The sequence below is a fragment of the Carcharodon carcharias genome, chromosome 20 (assembly GCF_017639515.1).
Source record: "Carcharodon carcharias isolate sCarCar2 chromosome 20, sCarCar2.pri, whole genome shotgun sequence".
Classification (NCBI taxonomy): Eukaryota; Metazoa; Chordata; class Chondrichthyes; order Lamniformes; family Lamnidae; genus Carcharodon; species Carcharodon carcharias.
Window position 1 is genome coordinate 57,899,851 of NC_054486.1, and position 16,494 is coordinate 57,916,344.

At 42.0% G+C, this 16,494-nt stretch overlaps 1 protein-coding gene across 6 annotated transcripts in view; it reads right to left on the bottom strand.

Moving 5' to 3' along the window:
• The window catches only part of daam1a (dishevelled associated activator of morphogenesis 1a), a 202,813-nt gene that overhangs the window by 23,857 nt on the left and 162,462 nt on the right, over positions 1-16,494 (bottom strand). For all 6 annotated transcript variants that reach the window (XM_041214678.1, XM_041214682.1, XM_041214676.1 and 3 more), the window contains one exon: positions 11,400-11,484. In XM_041214678.1, coding sequence (XP_041070612.1) covers positions 11,400-11,484 — 85 coding nt within the window. The remainder of the gene's footprint in view (positions 1-11,399; positions 11,485-16,494) is intronic.

The following is a 16,494-nucleotide window of genomic DNA, read 5'->3' on the forward strand; positions in this document are numbered from 1 at the left end:
GAGAGAGAGAGAGAGAAAAAAGGAATGGTTGGGGGTGCTGTTAGGAGGGGAGACAACCAATGACTCTGGAGGCTCACAGCGTCAACTTTTTCCTGGCCTTACAGAAAAATTCTTTTATCAGTTTAGACATACAGACTTGCTGATATTAGGAACATTTTACCCCCATTGATATTGGAGAAATGAATTTAGTACAACATAATTAGATAGAAATTCAGCCAAGCTATCCTGAAGGCTTAACTAGTTAAGACTAAGCCATACAGGTAAGGAATGCTTAGTTTGATATCCTGTGTAATGTATAAATTGTTCTCAGTTAAATTGGTGGTAGGATCACAACAATTAGCCTCAGCGATAGAAGTTGAAAGGCAGTGGGGGTGTGGGAGAGATGATGGTGGTGTTTATTGGTGGAGGTGGAGGGTTTGTATGAATAAGAGAGCTTTTTCAATATAATCAATAGGCACTTAGAACTTTATTTTATCTCATCTATGCATGGCTCCGGAGGTCTGCCCATGTAGATGCTAGGTGAGTTGGTATGGTAGGCATATGGTCAAAGGGTGGTGGGTGGAGGACATAAGCTGGCACTAAGTTGGCATAAGATGATGAAGGGCCTTGGGGTACGTGGGGAGCATAGCTCTTCATGGAGGTAATGAGGGGCCATGATGGGCACTGAGGTGTGTGGGGAGTGAGGGCTGTTTCATGTTTCATTCTTTTTAAAAAAGTATTTTGGACACAGTGCCAAAGCCCTGAGGCAGGCCTTCCTTTCAGCCCACTTCCACACCCGACATTCTCAATTCTTCTGGGCTCACCCACCCTGACTTCTACTCTAGCCCGCATCCCTCAGACCAAAAATCCGACACCCAGGCAACCATTTTTAAAGGTTGAGCTCATGGAGCTGGGAATTTTCTTATCTCTGCCACGCCGACCCAGGAACGAAAATCAGGGCCACTCTGTTAATTTAAAATTTCGTGTGTAAATGAAAGACCCAATAAACTTCTTAGCCCAAGTGTCACATTCACTCTTTTCATTTCAATGCTGTATCAGACCTTTACCACCCTCCAACAGTTTTTATTTTTCTATGGATAATCCAAGACTGGTTCTGGCAATTTAACCTTGACTTGTGACCTTAATGATCTAAACATCAATAGATTTCAAAGCTCATAATACAAATATTTCACGAGAACTTAGTACTTGAAGTAGTTGTGAAATTGCATTTTCCTCAGGTTACTTAGTTTGGGTAACTGGTAACAGTCAGCAGTGACTGGTGCTTTTTAATGCCTCTCCTTCATCTTAAGGAATGAGGACTCTTGATCTGGCCTATATTACAAAGCTTCCAATTCATGCAAGCTTGAAAGAACTACTACTTTATTTTGTTCACATTTTAAACTGTAACCAGCTGTGTCCACTCAGTTGACTAATAGCAGTCAGATGTGGCAGCATGAAGTTGAATTGATGAAAGAGAAGTGATTAAGGTGCAAGGAGATTCCTATAAAATAACGAGCCAGCTTCTGTCACCCTAAAGCAATGTTATATATGTCAAACATGAACAGAAAAGCTGTCCATAGTTTCAAATAATTGTAAACCACATGTAATTCATAATCCACTACTCAAACTTTTTACAAATCACTTAACTGTATTAAAGAAGTCTTGTATTTCAGATCAAAAATATTCAAATCCACAATAGGAGTCTTTTTTAAAAAGTGTAAGACTAACTGAAATATGGTATTAACCTTTTAATACCATAAACAATTTTCAAATGAGTGTGAAGAATTTCTAAATAAACCCTTAATGTACACAGTTCTAAATAACCTGATTTAGTGGTAGCTTATTACAGACATTAGTTTTGATACACAAATTCAAAAAAAAACTTAAAACTGTCCAAGTGTACATCATCAAGCAATCTGGCACTAATATGCATCAATTGGGTGCCCTTAGTGAATTCACTACAGAAAGAACCGCTTGAAATTTTAACTTTTAAAAATAAATGGTTCTCACTTTCAATTTAATTTTCATTGTGGCACTAAGTAACTAGTGGTAAGTTTTTTTGACTACCGTATTTTAATACACCTTAATATTCATTGTGCACTTCAAAATATGCCATTTACTCTATTACCATAGAAGGGGTGAGGTGCAGACATGGGGGTACACTTACTTCAGTGTCATTTAGGACAGGACAGCAACTTTAACCAAAACGGATGGATTTAAAGTTAAAAAGCTGAACTGAATCACAAACCTGTTCAAACAGCAACCTGTTCAAATAAAAGTCAAAAGGTTATATGGTGGTAAAGCTTATGAGATTTCTATTGTGGTATGCAATGAGTGGGAGGGTGGTAGCAACTTTGCAAAATTCCCTCAAATTAATTTCCTGATATTCACCACACCACCTAGCATTTCCTTCCAAGGAGGAAAACCCAGCTGGTGCGTCATGCTGGGCCATTATAGTGCACTTCCCAGTCATCAGCTTAATTACAGAGGTTTAGGAATAGTTCAATGCATGAAGTTCTGGTTACAAAACGTTCGACACAGCACATGTTGGAGAGAATAAAAATACTTTTAATAATGGACAGGGACAGGCAGTTAACACACTCCAATGCATTTCACTTTTCCAAGTTGTTATACTCCTATTGCTGGAATTACCTGTTGGCCCTACACTGTCCCTCATGTCAATCTATGACTAGTAGGTGCTATTCCATAGGGTAGCACAGCCAAAAAAAATGTTTTATTTCCCCAAAGTGATGTCCATTTAGCAATCCCATTAAGAACATATAGCATGTAGCTGAATAGACCAGAGCATAGACATTGAAAAATTAAATCAGACATCAGCAGCAGGAAAACGATTTCTTTAAAAAGTGTTCGACTGTACCAATGCCAAAAAAAGACTTCAGAAATTTTCAGAATCTACCCTTCTTATTTAAAAACATGTTATTTTTTATAGCAAGAATAGCATTTTGAATGATTACATAGTTCCAATCTTATAGGCTTGTAGCTATTTGCATATAATTATTTTCTTTACAAATGATAATTTAGTTACCAACTTCAAAAAGCAGAGCAGCTAATTCCAGATTTACCACAGCCTTCATGGAATCATATAGCACAGGAGGCTGTTCAGTTCACTGAGTCTGTGTCAGGTTTTTTTTGAAAGAGCCATCCAAATAGATCTCCTCCCCTGCTCTTTCCCTTTAGCCCTGCAAATGTTTCCTTTTTAAGTATAGGTCCAACTTCCTTTCCAAAATTACTACTGAATCTGCTTCCACCACCCTTTCAGGCAGTCCATTCCAGATCTTAACTGTGTAAAAATACTCAGCTATCTTTTGTTATTATCTTAAGTTGGTGACATCTGCTTATTTACATTCCTGCCAATAGAAACACTTTCTCCCTATATACTCTATCAAAGCACCTTATAATTTTGAATAATCCTATTAATTCTCCCCATAACCTTCTCTGCTGTAAGTAGAACACTTCAAGCTTTTCTAACCTCTACATGTAACTGAAGTCCCTCTTCCCTGGTACCATTTTGATAACTCTCCTCTGCAGCCCCACCATGACCATGACATACTTCCTAAAGTGCAGTGCCTTGAAGTGGACACAGTATTCCAGCTCAAAAACAAAAATACCTGGAAAAACTCAGCAGGTCTGACAGCATCTGCGGAGAGCAATACAGTTAACGTTTCCAGACCGAAATGTTAGATGAAGAGTAATTCGGACTCGAAATGTTAACTGTATTCCTCTCCGCTGATGCTGTCAGACCTGCTAAGTTTTTCCAGGTATTTTTGTTTTAGATTTCCAGCATCTGCAGTTTTTTGCTTTTATCACAGTATTCCAGCTGAAGTCTAACCAGTGATAAGAGATTTACCATAACATCCTTGCTTTTTGCAATCCATGTCTCTTTTTATAAAGACAAGGACCCCCATGTGATCTCTTTAAAAAAAACAACTATCAATATGTTGCGCTACTTTTAAAAAAAATTGTTCATATGAACCTCCGGGGGTCTCAGTTCTTGCATCCCCTTTAAAACCGTCATTTAGTTCACACTATCTTTCATCTTTCCTTCCAAAATCATTTTGCCCTTATCTACATTAAATTGCAATTACCATGTGCCAGTCCATTTTACCAGTCTGTCTATGCCCTCCTGTGTTGTCTGCTACTATCCTCTGTTTACATTTCTTGCACCAGTTTCATTTCTCGAGACATTTAGCCATTTTATCTAAGCCAGCAGGACAAGACACGAAATTGTCCAGACCAAGAGTTACAACATTGGCTAAAGTAGCCCAATCATTAACTCGAGCTCACATTCAGCCTCAGGAATGTATGCCATTTCCATCTCCACCCCGATGTTTTTGCAACATCTTTGCTGGTGAAGTGCTTGCAACTGCAATAATAAATACAGGCAGAAATGGGTTGGACACAAGTATGCTGATTATGATAGATAGAAAAGACAGTTTGCAGTTTGAAATGACTGTAAATCTTTAGGGAGACTTAGGAGTGTCTGAGACATTAAGTGAGCAATAAACCTGTTACCCGACAGACTTGATAAAGGACTGAACTGTTGAATTTATTTTCCGGCTGCATCTTACCTTCATTTGCAGGTAGAGCAGGGGGAAATTTAATTTGATTTAATTTGAAAATTACTCAGAAGAATTTATGGGAAATACACGAACCACAAAATTCAACGATCACATTTACTACTGCTATAAAAGGTAAGTTCATCATTGTGTTTATAATATTCCTTACCCAACATTTAACTTTTCTAACACATGACTTTTCTATTTCTGAGCCAGCCAACAGGCCTCAAACTTCAATCATTGCTGCAACTGGATCTGATTACTTTAGTTAGCTAATCCAGTTCTACAAGTATCAATCTTGTTTGCAAGACATTTTTCTCCATTAACATGAAAACCACTGTTCGAGTGAACTTGCACATACATGTGTTTTAAATTGAGAGAAAAGGCCAAACTTCCATTCTTGAAACAAGCAATTCTTAGACTGTGTCTTAGAACACAGTGGAGAGTTTTGTATCCTTTTTCATTGCTATTTAGAAGGAAAAAAAAACAAGGAATTGGTGATGATGATTCCTTTTTCAGAGCTAGAAGTTGTAACTATATCCCAATGCAGTGTAGGCAGTAAAAACCAGTTTATTGAAACATTTGATACAGGGAAGACAAGAGTGCTACATATCAAGATGTGTGTACTTGTAGAGGGAGTCCAAAACTAGAAGTCAAGGTAAAAATAAAAATATCTGGGAAAACTCAGCAGGTCTGGCAGCATCTGAGGAGAGAACACAGTTAATGTTTTGAGTCCGTATGACTCTTCAACAGAACTAAGCAAAAATAGAAAAGAGCTGAAATATAAGCTGGTTTAAGGGGGGGTGGGACAGGTAGAGCTGGATAGAGAGCCAGTGATAAGTGGAGATAGCCAAAACATGTCATAGACAAAAGGACAAAGAGGCGTTGAAGGTGGTAATATTAGCTAGGGAATGTGCTAATTAAAGGTAGAAAGCAGGGCAAAGCAAGATACAGATAGCCCTAGTGGGGGTGGGGTGGGGTGAAGGGAAGGGATCAAAATAGGCTAAAAGGTAGAGGTAAAACAATGGATGGAAATACATTTAAAAATAATGGAAATAGGTGGGAAAAGAAATAGCTATATAAATTATTGGGAAAAGAAGGGTGCGGGGGGGAATCGGAAAGGGGGTGGGGATGGAGGAGAGTGTTCATGATCTAAAATTGTTGAACTTAACATCCAGTCCGGAAGGCTGCAAAGTGCCTAGTCGGAAGATAAGGTGCTGTTCCTCCAGTTTGCGTTGAGCTTCACTGGAACAATGCAGCAGGCCAAGGACAGACATGTGGGCATGAGAGCAGGGTGGAGTGTTGAAATGGCAAGCGACAGGAAGGTCTGGGTCATACTTGCGGACAGACCGAAGGTGTTCTGCAAAGTGATCACCCAGTCTGCGTTTGGTCTCTCCAGTGTGGAGGAAACCGCATTGGGAGCAACGAATGCAGTAGACTAAATTGAGGGAAGTGCGAATGAAATGCTGCTTCACTCGAAAGGAGCGTTTGTGACCTTGGACAGCGAGGAGAGGAGAAGTAAAGGGGCAGGTGTTGCACCTTCTGCAGTTGCATGGGAAGGTGCCGTGGGAGGGGGTTGAGGTGTAGGGGGTGATGGAGGAGTGGACCAGGGTATCCCGGAGGGAACGATCCCTGCGGAATGCCGCCGGGGAGGTTGAAGGGAAGATGTGTTTGGTGGTGGCATCATGCTGGAGTTGGCGGAAATGGCGGAGGATGATCCTTTGAATGCAGAGGCTGGTGGGGTGATAAGTGAGGACAAGGGAGACCCTATCATGGTTCTGGGAGGGAGAGGAAGGTGTGAGGGCGGATGTGCGGGAGATGGGCCGGACACAGTTGAGGGCCCTGTCAACCACCGTGAGTGGAAAACCTCGGTTAAGGAAGAAGGAAGACATGTCAGAGGAACTGTTTTTGAAGGTGGCATCATCAGAACAGATACGACGGAGGCGAAGGAACTGAGAGAATGGGACGGAGTCCTTACAGGAAGCAGGGTGTGAGGAGCTGTAGTCGAGGTAGCTGTGGGAGTCGGTAGGCTTGTAATGAATATTAGTGGACATTCTATCACCAGAAATTGAGACAGAGAGGTCAAGGAAGGGAAGTGTCAGAGATGGAACATATGAAAATGATGGAGGGGTGGAAATTGGAAGTAAAATTAATAAATTTTTCCAGGTCCAGAAGAGAGCATGAAGCAGCACTGAAGCAATCATCAATGTACTAGAGAATGAGTTGTGGGAGGGGGCAGAGTAGGACTTGAACAAGGAATGTGCCACATACCCCATAAAGAGACAGGCATAACTGGGGCCCATCCAGGCACCCATAGCCACACCTTTTACTTGGAGGAAGTGAGAGGAGTTTAAGGAGAAATTGTTCAGTGTGAGAACAAGTTCAGCCAGACGGAGGAGAGTAGTGGTGGATGGGGATTGTTCGGGCCTCTGTTCGAGGAAGAAGCGGAGAGCCCTCAAACCATCCTGGTGGGGGATGGAAGTGTAGAGGGATTAGACGTCCATGGTGATGAGGATGCGGTTCTCCAATCAATCCACGTAAAAAAGTCCCTCATCCCTGGAACCATTCTTATGTCATTTCTGGGCGCTTTTTAAAGCCTTCACAAGCCTCCCAAAGTACAGTGCCCAAATTTGAACGTAAGTTGAGGCTGAGCCAGTATTTTATAAAGCATCATAACTTTCTTGCTTTTGTACTCTATAACTCTGTTTGTAAAGCCTAGGATTCCGTATTCCTTTAACCACTCTCAACCTGCCCTGCCACCTTCAACAATTTGTGCACATATAACCCCAGGTCGGTAGGTCCATTACAATTATACTTTTTAATTTTGTATTTCCTCCTTGTTCTTCCTACAAAAATATCATTTCATACTTACTTGCAGTAAATTTCAGTCCTCCCATTGCACCAGCCTATGTCCTCTTAAAGGCTATCACTATCCTTCTCTCAATACTTTTGCGTCAATAGTTTTGTATCATTAGAAAATTTTGAAATTCTGAAGTGTATACCCAAGTCTAAGTCATTAATATAAATCAAGAAAAGCACTGGTCCTCTCGCTGAGCCCTGGGGGACCCCATTATACACCTTCCTCCAGTCGGAAAAGGACTGTTCACCACTACTGTTTCCTGTAACACAGCCAACTTCATATCCACACTGCCATGGTACTTTTAGTTCATGAGCTTCAACTTTGCTGACCAGCCTATTAAGTAGCACTTCATCAAATGCCTTTTAGAACTCCATGTACACCATAACAACTGCATTACCCTCATCAACCTTCTCTGCTACCTCAGCAAAAATCACAAATAAATTACTTGAACACATTTTGCCTTTAACAATTCTGTGCTGGCTTTGCTTAATTAATCCACATTTGTCCAAATGATTATCCCTGATTATCCTTTTGAAAAGCTTTCCCATCACCAAGGTTAAACTGTAACTGTTGGTTTATCCTTTTTTGAACAAGAGTGCAATATTTGCAATTTTCCTGTCCTCTGGCACCACCCCAATATCTATGGAGGATTTGAAGATTATGGCTACAACCTCTGCAATATCCTTCCTTACTTGCATCACATCCTCAGAAGCATACATTCTGGTCCTAGTGACATATCAACTTTTAACGTCAGAAAGCCTAATACCTCCGATTTACCAATGCCCATCCAGCGTCTCAACTACCTCTCCTTTCAATATGACTTAAGCAGAATCTTCTTCCTTGTTAAAGGCAGACGCAAAATACTCATTTAGTACATTGGCTATGCCATCTGTTTCCATGCTTAAATTCTCTTTTTGGTCATTCAATTACGTTAATGATGCTATATAAATGCATATTATTGATGTTCTTTCATGGAATAAGGGCATCCTTGGGAAGGTCAGCATTTATTGCACATGCCTGATTACTTGTAGTGAGCTGCTTTCTTGAACCACTGCAGTGTGAGATGAATCAACTACCACAGTGCTGTTGGGTAGGAAGTTCTAGGATTCTGACCCAGTGACAATGAAGGAACAGCAAAATATTTCAAAGTCAGGATAGCATATGACTTAGAGATGGTGACACTTCCATGTACTTGCTGTCCTAACTGTCCTTCTTGATGATCAAGGTCATGGGTTTGGAGGTGCTGTCGAAGAAGCTTCGCCAAGTTGCTGCACTGCATCTTGCCTATAGTACATAATGCAGCCACAGTGAGCCGATGGTAGAGGGAATGAACGTTTAAGGTGGTAGATGGTCAGTGAATCAAACTGGCTGCTTTGCTCTGGATGGTGTCGAGCTTTGTGTGTGGTTAGAGCTGATCTCATCCAGGTAAATGGTGAGTATTCCATCATACTTCCGACTTGTGCCTTGGGGATCTTGAAAAGGCTTTCAGGAGTCAGGTGGCGAGTTACTCACCACAGAATTTCCAGTCGGATCTGCTCTTGTAGCTAGAGTATTTATATGACTGGTCCATTTAAGCTTCTGGTCAAATGATGATGGCATTGAATGTCATGGATACCTGGTTAGATTCTCCCATGCAGGTGATTGCAATTATCTAGCATTTGTTTGGCACAAATCTTTCTTGCCACTAACCAGCTCAAGCCTGGATGTCATCCAGGTCTTGCTACATGTGGGCACAGGCTTGCATTTAACAAGTGTAGTTACTTTTGATCTGTAGATAAACAGAAGGCATGCAAGAACTATCCACTCATCTAAAAAAGGTCATAGTCATAGAGGTCTGCAGCACAGAAAAAGGCCCTTCGGCCCATCAATTCTGCGCCAGTTAAACAAGTACCTCACTATTCTAATTCCATTTTCCTCTCTCACCCTTTCAGGCAGTGAATTCCAGATTCCCACCAGCCTTTGGGTGAAAAAATTCTGCCTCACATCCCCTCTAAACCTCCTGCCCCTTACCTTGAATCTATGCCACCTGGTTATTGATCCCTCCACCAAAAGTTCCTTCCTGTCTACCCTATCTATGCCCCTCAATTTTACACACCTCATTCATGACCCCCTCAATTTCCTTTGCTCCAGGGAAAATAACACCAGTCTATCCAATCTCTCCTCATAACTAAAACTCTCCAGCCCAGGCAACATCCTGGGAAATCTCCTCTGCATTCTCTCTAGTGCAATCACATCCTTCCTATTACACGGATTCCAGAACTGCATGCAATACTCTAGCTGTGGCCTAACGAGCATTTTATACAGTTCCAGCATAACCTCCTTACATTCTATGCCTTGGCTAATAAAGACAAGTATCCCATATGCCTTCTTAACCACCTTATCTATCTGTCCCGCTACCTTAAGGGACCATTGGACATGCACACCAAGGTCCCTCTGATCCTCAGTACTTCCCAGGGTTCTACCATTCATCGTGTATTCCTGTGCCTTGTTTGTCCTGACCAAGTACATCACCTCACACTTATCCAGATTAAATTCCATTTGCCACTGATCAGCTCATCTGACCAGCTTGTCTATATCCTCCTGTCATCTAAGGCTATCCTCCTCACTATTTACCACCCCCCAATTTTCGTGTCATCCGCGAACTTACTGATCACTCTTCCTACATTCAAGCCTAAATCGTTTATATATACTACAAACAGCAAGGAACCCAACAGCTATCCCTGTGGAACCCCACTGGACACAGGCATCCAGTTACAAAAACACCCCTCGACCATCACCCTCTGCTACAGCCACTCAGCAAATTCTGGATCCAATTTGCCAAATTGCCTTGGATCCCATGGGCACTTACCTTCATTATCAGTCTCCCATGTGGGACCTTATCAAAAGCCTTGCTGAAGTCCAAGTAGACTATGTCAAATGCATTGTCCTCATCTACCACATCTGGTCACATCTTCAAAAAATGCAATCAAATTGGTCAGACATGATCTCCCCTTAACAAAACCATGCTGACTGTCCTTGATTAATCCATGCCTCTTCAAGTATAGATTAATTCTGTACCTCAGAATTGCTTCCAATAGTTTCCCCACCACTGGGGTTAGACTGACTGGCCTGTAGTTCCCTGGTTTATCCCTTCCTTCCTTCTTGAATAATGGTATCACATTGGCTGTCCTCCAGTTCTCTGGCACCTCTCCTGTGGCCAGAGAGGTATTGAAAATTATTGCCAGCACCACTTATCTCCTCCCTTGCCTCACTCAACATCCTGGGATACATTTCATCCAGGCCTGGAGGTTTATCTGCTTTTAAACCTGCTAGACCACTTAAAATCTCCTCCCTTTCTATGCTAATTTTTAAAATTATATCACAGTCCTTCTGCCTGATTTCCATATCCACGTCATCCCTCACTTGTGAACACCGACACAAAGTATTCATTTAGAACCCTACCTACGTCTTCCGGCTCCACACACAAATTACCACTATGGTCCTTAACGGGCCCTACTCTTTCCCTAGTTATCCTGTTACTCTGAATGTACTTAAAAATAACTTTGGATTTTCCTTTATTTTACCTGCCAATGATTTTTCATGCCCCCTTTTTGCTCTCCTAATTTCCCTTTTAAGTTCCACCCACCCCCCACCCCACCCCCTACACATTCTATACTCCTCCAGGGCTTCCATTGTTTTGAGTCCTCGGTATCAGCCATAAGCCTCCTTTTTTTCTCTTTATCCAATCAAGTTTGATTTCTGGTCAAGGTGACAAGGCAAATGGAGGTGCAATATTTCTCATCAGGAGGGATGGTCATCTCCAAGCTCTTTTCACATACTTCCAGCAGCTCGCTCAAATGGCATGGTAGAGATTCATCTTCTCATCTGATGCATGGTGGCCCCTCATATTCAAAATGTAAGTTAGCATAGAAGTGATATAGCCTCCATGATGCCCCACTCTCAAGTACATACATTAATACAAAATGCTCCACAACCAACAGTACCTGTTCAAGCATGTCCTTAGGAAGATCCTCTTGTTCATCCATTGTTAAAATAGCACGTTTTATCTCCTCATTGGAGAGTTTTAACCTAAATAGATAACAGATAGATAATTCAAAACAGTAGTGATGTAATTTATCACATATATATTGTAGCCAGTACTGTGAAAATAATTTATACTTCCGCATTCATATTAATTAGCAGTGGTTCTCCATGCCAAACCTTCAATCACTTACAACAGTTGGGGGAATTATCATACCTACTTCACTACTTTCATTTTCATGTGAGCTACTGAAGAGTAGTCATTAGATCTGTCACCTGATGTTTGACTGAAATGTAGGTTGAAGGGTGTGGTGCAGCAATTAGAACATGACGCTTTCAAATCTGGAACTTAAATTCAGGTCAAGCATTGATTTATGCTTCATGTGCCACAAGCAGAATGAGCTCTGGGAAGGTTGAATCCCACTTCTAGTATGAACAAGTTGAGGGGATAATTCTGTAACATTCGACAGTATCAAGAAAGTCAAATCTGTCAACGAGGTAGTCAAGGATGATCTCATAATCCGCTTAATCACTATCTTTTACTCCAATTTGCACACAAGGGTCGCAATTTAAGAAGGATGTGAAGGCATTGGAGAGAGTGCAGAAAAGATTCATAAGAATGAAGTTCCTCATCCTTGGAAATAGTTACGACGGTAGACTGGAGAAGTTAGGACTATTACCCTTGGAGAAGGTTGAGAGGAGATTTGTTAGATATATTTAAAATCATGAGGGGTCTGGACAAGGTAGATAGGGAGAAACCATTCCCACTCATGAAAGGATCAAGAATGAGGGGACACATTTAAATTGGTAAAAGAAACAAAAGCAACATGAGGAAAATTTCTCACAAAGCAAGTGGTTCAGGTCTGAGATGCACTGCCTGAGAGTGTGGTGCAGGCAGGTTCAACTGAAGCATTCAAAAGGGAATTAGACAGTTATCTAAAAAAGAACTTGCAGGGTCACAGGGAGAAGGCAGGGAAATGGCACTAAGTGAACTCCTTATTCGGAGACAAAAACAGAATTACCTGGAAAAACTCAGCAGGTCTGGCAGCATCAGCAGAGAAGAAAAGAGTTGACGTTTCGAGTCCTCATGACCCTTCAACAGAACCGAGTGAATGTTAGGAGAGGGGTGAAATATAAGCTGGTTTAAGGGGGGTGGGGGGAGGGGGTGTGGTTGTAGCAGTGATAGGAGCAGATAATCAAAAGATGTCACAGACAGAAGAACAAAGAGGTGTTGATGGTGGTGATATTATCTAAACGAATGTGCTAATTAAGGACAGATGGCAGGACACTCAAGGTACAGCTCTAGTGGGGGTGGGGAGGAAAGGCGAACAGGGCATAAAAGATATAGATTTAAAAATAATGGGAATAGGTGGGAAAAGAAAAATCTTTATAAATTATTGGAAAAAACAAAAGGAAGGGGGAAGAAACGGAAAGGGGGTGGGGATGGAGGAGGGAGTTCAAGATCTAAAGTTGTTGAATTCAATAGTCAGTCCGGAAGGCTGTAAAGTGCCTAGTTGGAAGATAAGGTGCTGTTCCTCCAGTTTGCGTTGGGCTTCACTGGAACAATGCAGCAAGCCAAGGACAGACATGTGGGCAAGAGAGCAGGGTGGAGTGTTAAAATGGCAAGGGAGGTTTGGGTCTTTCTTGCGGACAGACCACAGGTGTTCTGCAAAGCGGTCGCGCAGTTTACGTTTGGTCTCTCCAATGTAGAGGAGACCGCATTGGGAGCAACAAATGCAGTAGACAAAGTTGGGGAAAATGCAAGTGAAATGCTGCTTCACTTGAAAGGAGTGTTTGCGCCCTTGGACGGTGAGGAGAGAGGAAGTGAAGAGGCAGGTGTCGCATCTTTTGCGTGGGCATGGGGAGGTGCTATAGTTGGGGGTTGAGGAGTAGGGGGTGAAGGAGGAGTGGACCAGGGTGTCCCGGAGGGTGTGTGTGTTGGGGGGGGGGGGGGTGAAGGGAAGATGTGTTTGGAGGTGGCATCATGCTGGAGTTGGCAGAAATGGTGGAGGATGATCCTTTGAATGCGGAGGCTGGTGGGGTGATAAGTGAGGACAAGGGAGACCCTATCATGTTTCTGGGAGGGAGAAGAAGGGGTGAGGGCAGATGCTTGGGATATGGGCCAGACACGGTTGAGGGCCCTGTCAACGACCGTGGGTGGAAAACCTCGGTTAAGGAAGAAGGAGGACATGTCAGAGGAACTGTTTTTGAAGGTAGCATCATCAGAACAGATGCGACGGAGGCAAAGGAACTGAGAGAATGGGATGGAGTCCTTACAGGAAACGGGGTGTGAGGAGCTGTAGTCAAAGTAGCTGTGGGAGTTGGTAGGCTTGTAATGGATATTGGTGGACAGTCTATCACCAGAAATTGAGACAGAGAGGTCAAGGAAGGGAAGGGAAGTGTCAGAGATGGACCATGTGAAAATGATGGAGGGGTGGAGATTGGAAGCAAAATTAATAAAATTTTTCCAGGTCCCAACGAGAGCATGAAGCAGCACCGAAGTAATCATCGATGTACTAGAGAAAGAGTTGTGGAAGGGGGCTGGAGTAGGACTGGAACAAGGAATGTTCCACATACCCCATAAAGAGACAGGCATATCTGGGGCCCATGCAGGTACCCATAGCCACACCTTTTGTTTTGAGGAAATGAGAGGAGTTAAAGGAGAAATTGTTCAGCGTGAGAACAAGTTCAGCCACACAAAGGAGAGGAAGTGAGAGGAGTTAAAGGATTCTCCGCCATTTCCGCCTCCTCCATCCCCACCCCCTTTCCATTTCTTCCCCCTTCCTTTTGTTTTTTTCCAATAATTTATATAGATTTTTCTTTTCCCACCTTTTTCCATTATTTTTAAATTTATATATTTTATGCCCTGTTAGCCTTTCCACCCCACCCCCACTAGAGCTGTACCTTGAGTGCCCTGCCATCCATTCTTAATTAGCACATTCGTTTAGATAATATCACCACCTTCAACACCTCTTTGTTCTTTTGTCTGTGACATCTATTGATTATCTGCTCCTATCATTGCTTGCTTGTCCCTACAAACACACACCACCCCCTCCCACCACAAACCAGCTTATATTTCACCCCTCTCCTAACATTCACTCAGTTCTGTTGAAGGGTCATGAGGACTCAAAACATCAACTCTTTTCTTCACCACCGATGCTGCCAGACCTGCTGAGTTTTTCCAGGTAATTCTTTTTTGTTTTGGATTTCCAGCATCTGCAGTTTTTTGTTTTTATCCTTATTCGGAAAGCCTGTGTAGCCGTGATGGGCCGAATGGTATGGCGCCCAGAACTGGATGCAATACTACAGCTGAGTCCGAACTAGTGTTTGATGCGAGTTCAACACAACCTCCTTGCTCTTGTGCTCTATACCCCTATTAATAAAGCCTAGGATTGCTTTATTATTATTATTGCACCCTCTTAACCTGTCCTACCAACTTCAATGCACATATACACCCAGGTCCCACTGCTCCAGCACCCCCTTTAGATTTATGCCCTTTGTTTTATATTATCTCTCCATGTTCTTCCTACCAAAATGAATCACTTCACATTTCTCCAGATCGAACTTCATATGCCACCTTGTTACACCAACTCGTCCACATCACTTTGAAGTTCCACACTATCCTCCTCAAACTTCACAATGCTTCCAAGTTTCGTATTATCCACAAATTTGAAATTGTGCCCTGTGCACTAAGGTCTATGTCACTAATATATCAGGAAAAGCAAGGGTCTCAACACTGACCCCTGAGGAACTCCACAATAAACCTCCCGCCAGCCCACAAAACATCCATTAACCATTAATCATTAATCATGGTTTCCTGTGACTCAGCCAATTCCATATCCATGTTGCTCCTGTCCTTTTATTGTGGGATGGAACTTTGCTCACAAGTCTGTTGAGTGGCACTGTATCAAACACTTTTGGAAGTCCATATACAACCACATTGACTGCATTGCCCACATCAACCTTGTTACCTCTTCAAAAAAGTTAAGCAAGATTTTCCCTTAAGCAATCCATGCTGGCTTTCTTTAATTAATCTGCATTTGTTCATGTGACTAAATTTTTTTTAAACAGATTATTGTTTCTACAAGTTTCCCTACCACTGAAGTTAAACTGACTGGCCTGTAGTTGCTGGCTTATCTTTACACCCTTTTTTGAACAAGGGTGAACTTATGCCATTCTCCAGTCCTTGCAACACCCCTAAGTCAAAGGATGGCTGAAAAGTTATGGCCCATGCCTCCGCAATTTCCCTCAGTATCCTTGGATGCATCTCATCCAATCCTGGTGCCTTGTCAACTTTTAAGTACAGACACAGTTTATCAAATACCTCATCAATTTTAAATCCTTCAAGTGCCTTAATTATCTCCTCTTTCACCATGACCTGGGTAGCATCCTATATTCATTTAATACCTCAGTTATGCCCTCTTCCTCCATGCGCAAACTCCCTTTGTGGTCCCTAATCACCCCTATTTCTCTTTTTACTGCCCTTTTACTATTTATGTACCTATACAAGACTATGGGATTTCCTTTATGTTAGCTTAGTCTCTTTACATATTTTCTCTTTGCTTCTCTTATTTTCTTTTTCATTCCCCTCTGAACCTTCTGCAGTCAGCTTTGTTCTCAAATGCTATTTTCTACCTGACATCTGTCATAAGCAAACTTTTATTCAGCCCAGATTCATTCCTATCCACTGAAGTTGGCTTTTCCTCCAGTTAATCATTCTTACTCAGGACTGTTTTTTGTCCTTTCCACAGTCTTAATCTTATGATACAATGATCACTATCCCCTAAATGTTCTCCTTATGCTTGATCCACTTGGCCCCCCTCATTCCCAATAACCAGGTCTAGCAGTGCCTCCTTTTCTTATTGGAGTGGAAACACACTAGAAAATTTTCCTGAACACACTCTAGGAACTCTTGCCCCTTTGTGCCCTTTACACTACCACTATCCCAGTCTATATTTGGATAATTAAAGTCCTTCATTACAACTACCCTAGAATTTCAGTATCTCTCTAATTTCCTTGTAAATCTGTTCCTCTGCATCCTTCCCATTAGTTGGTGGC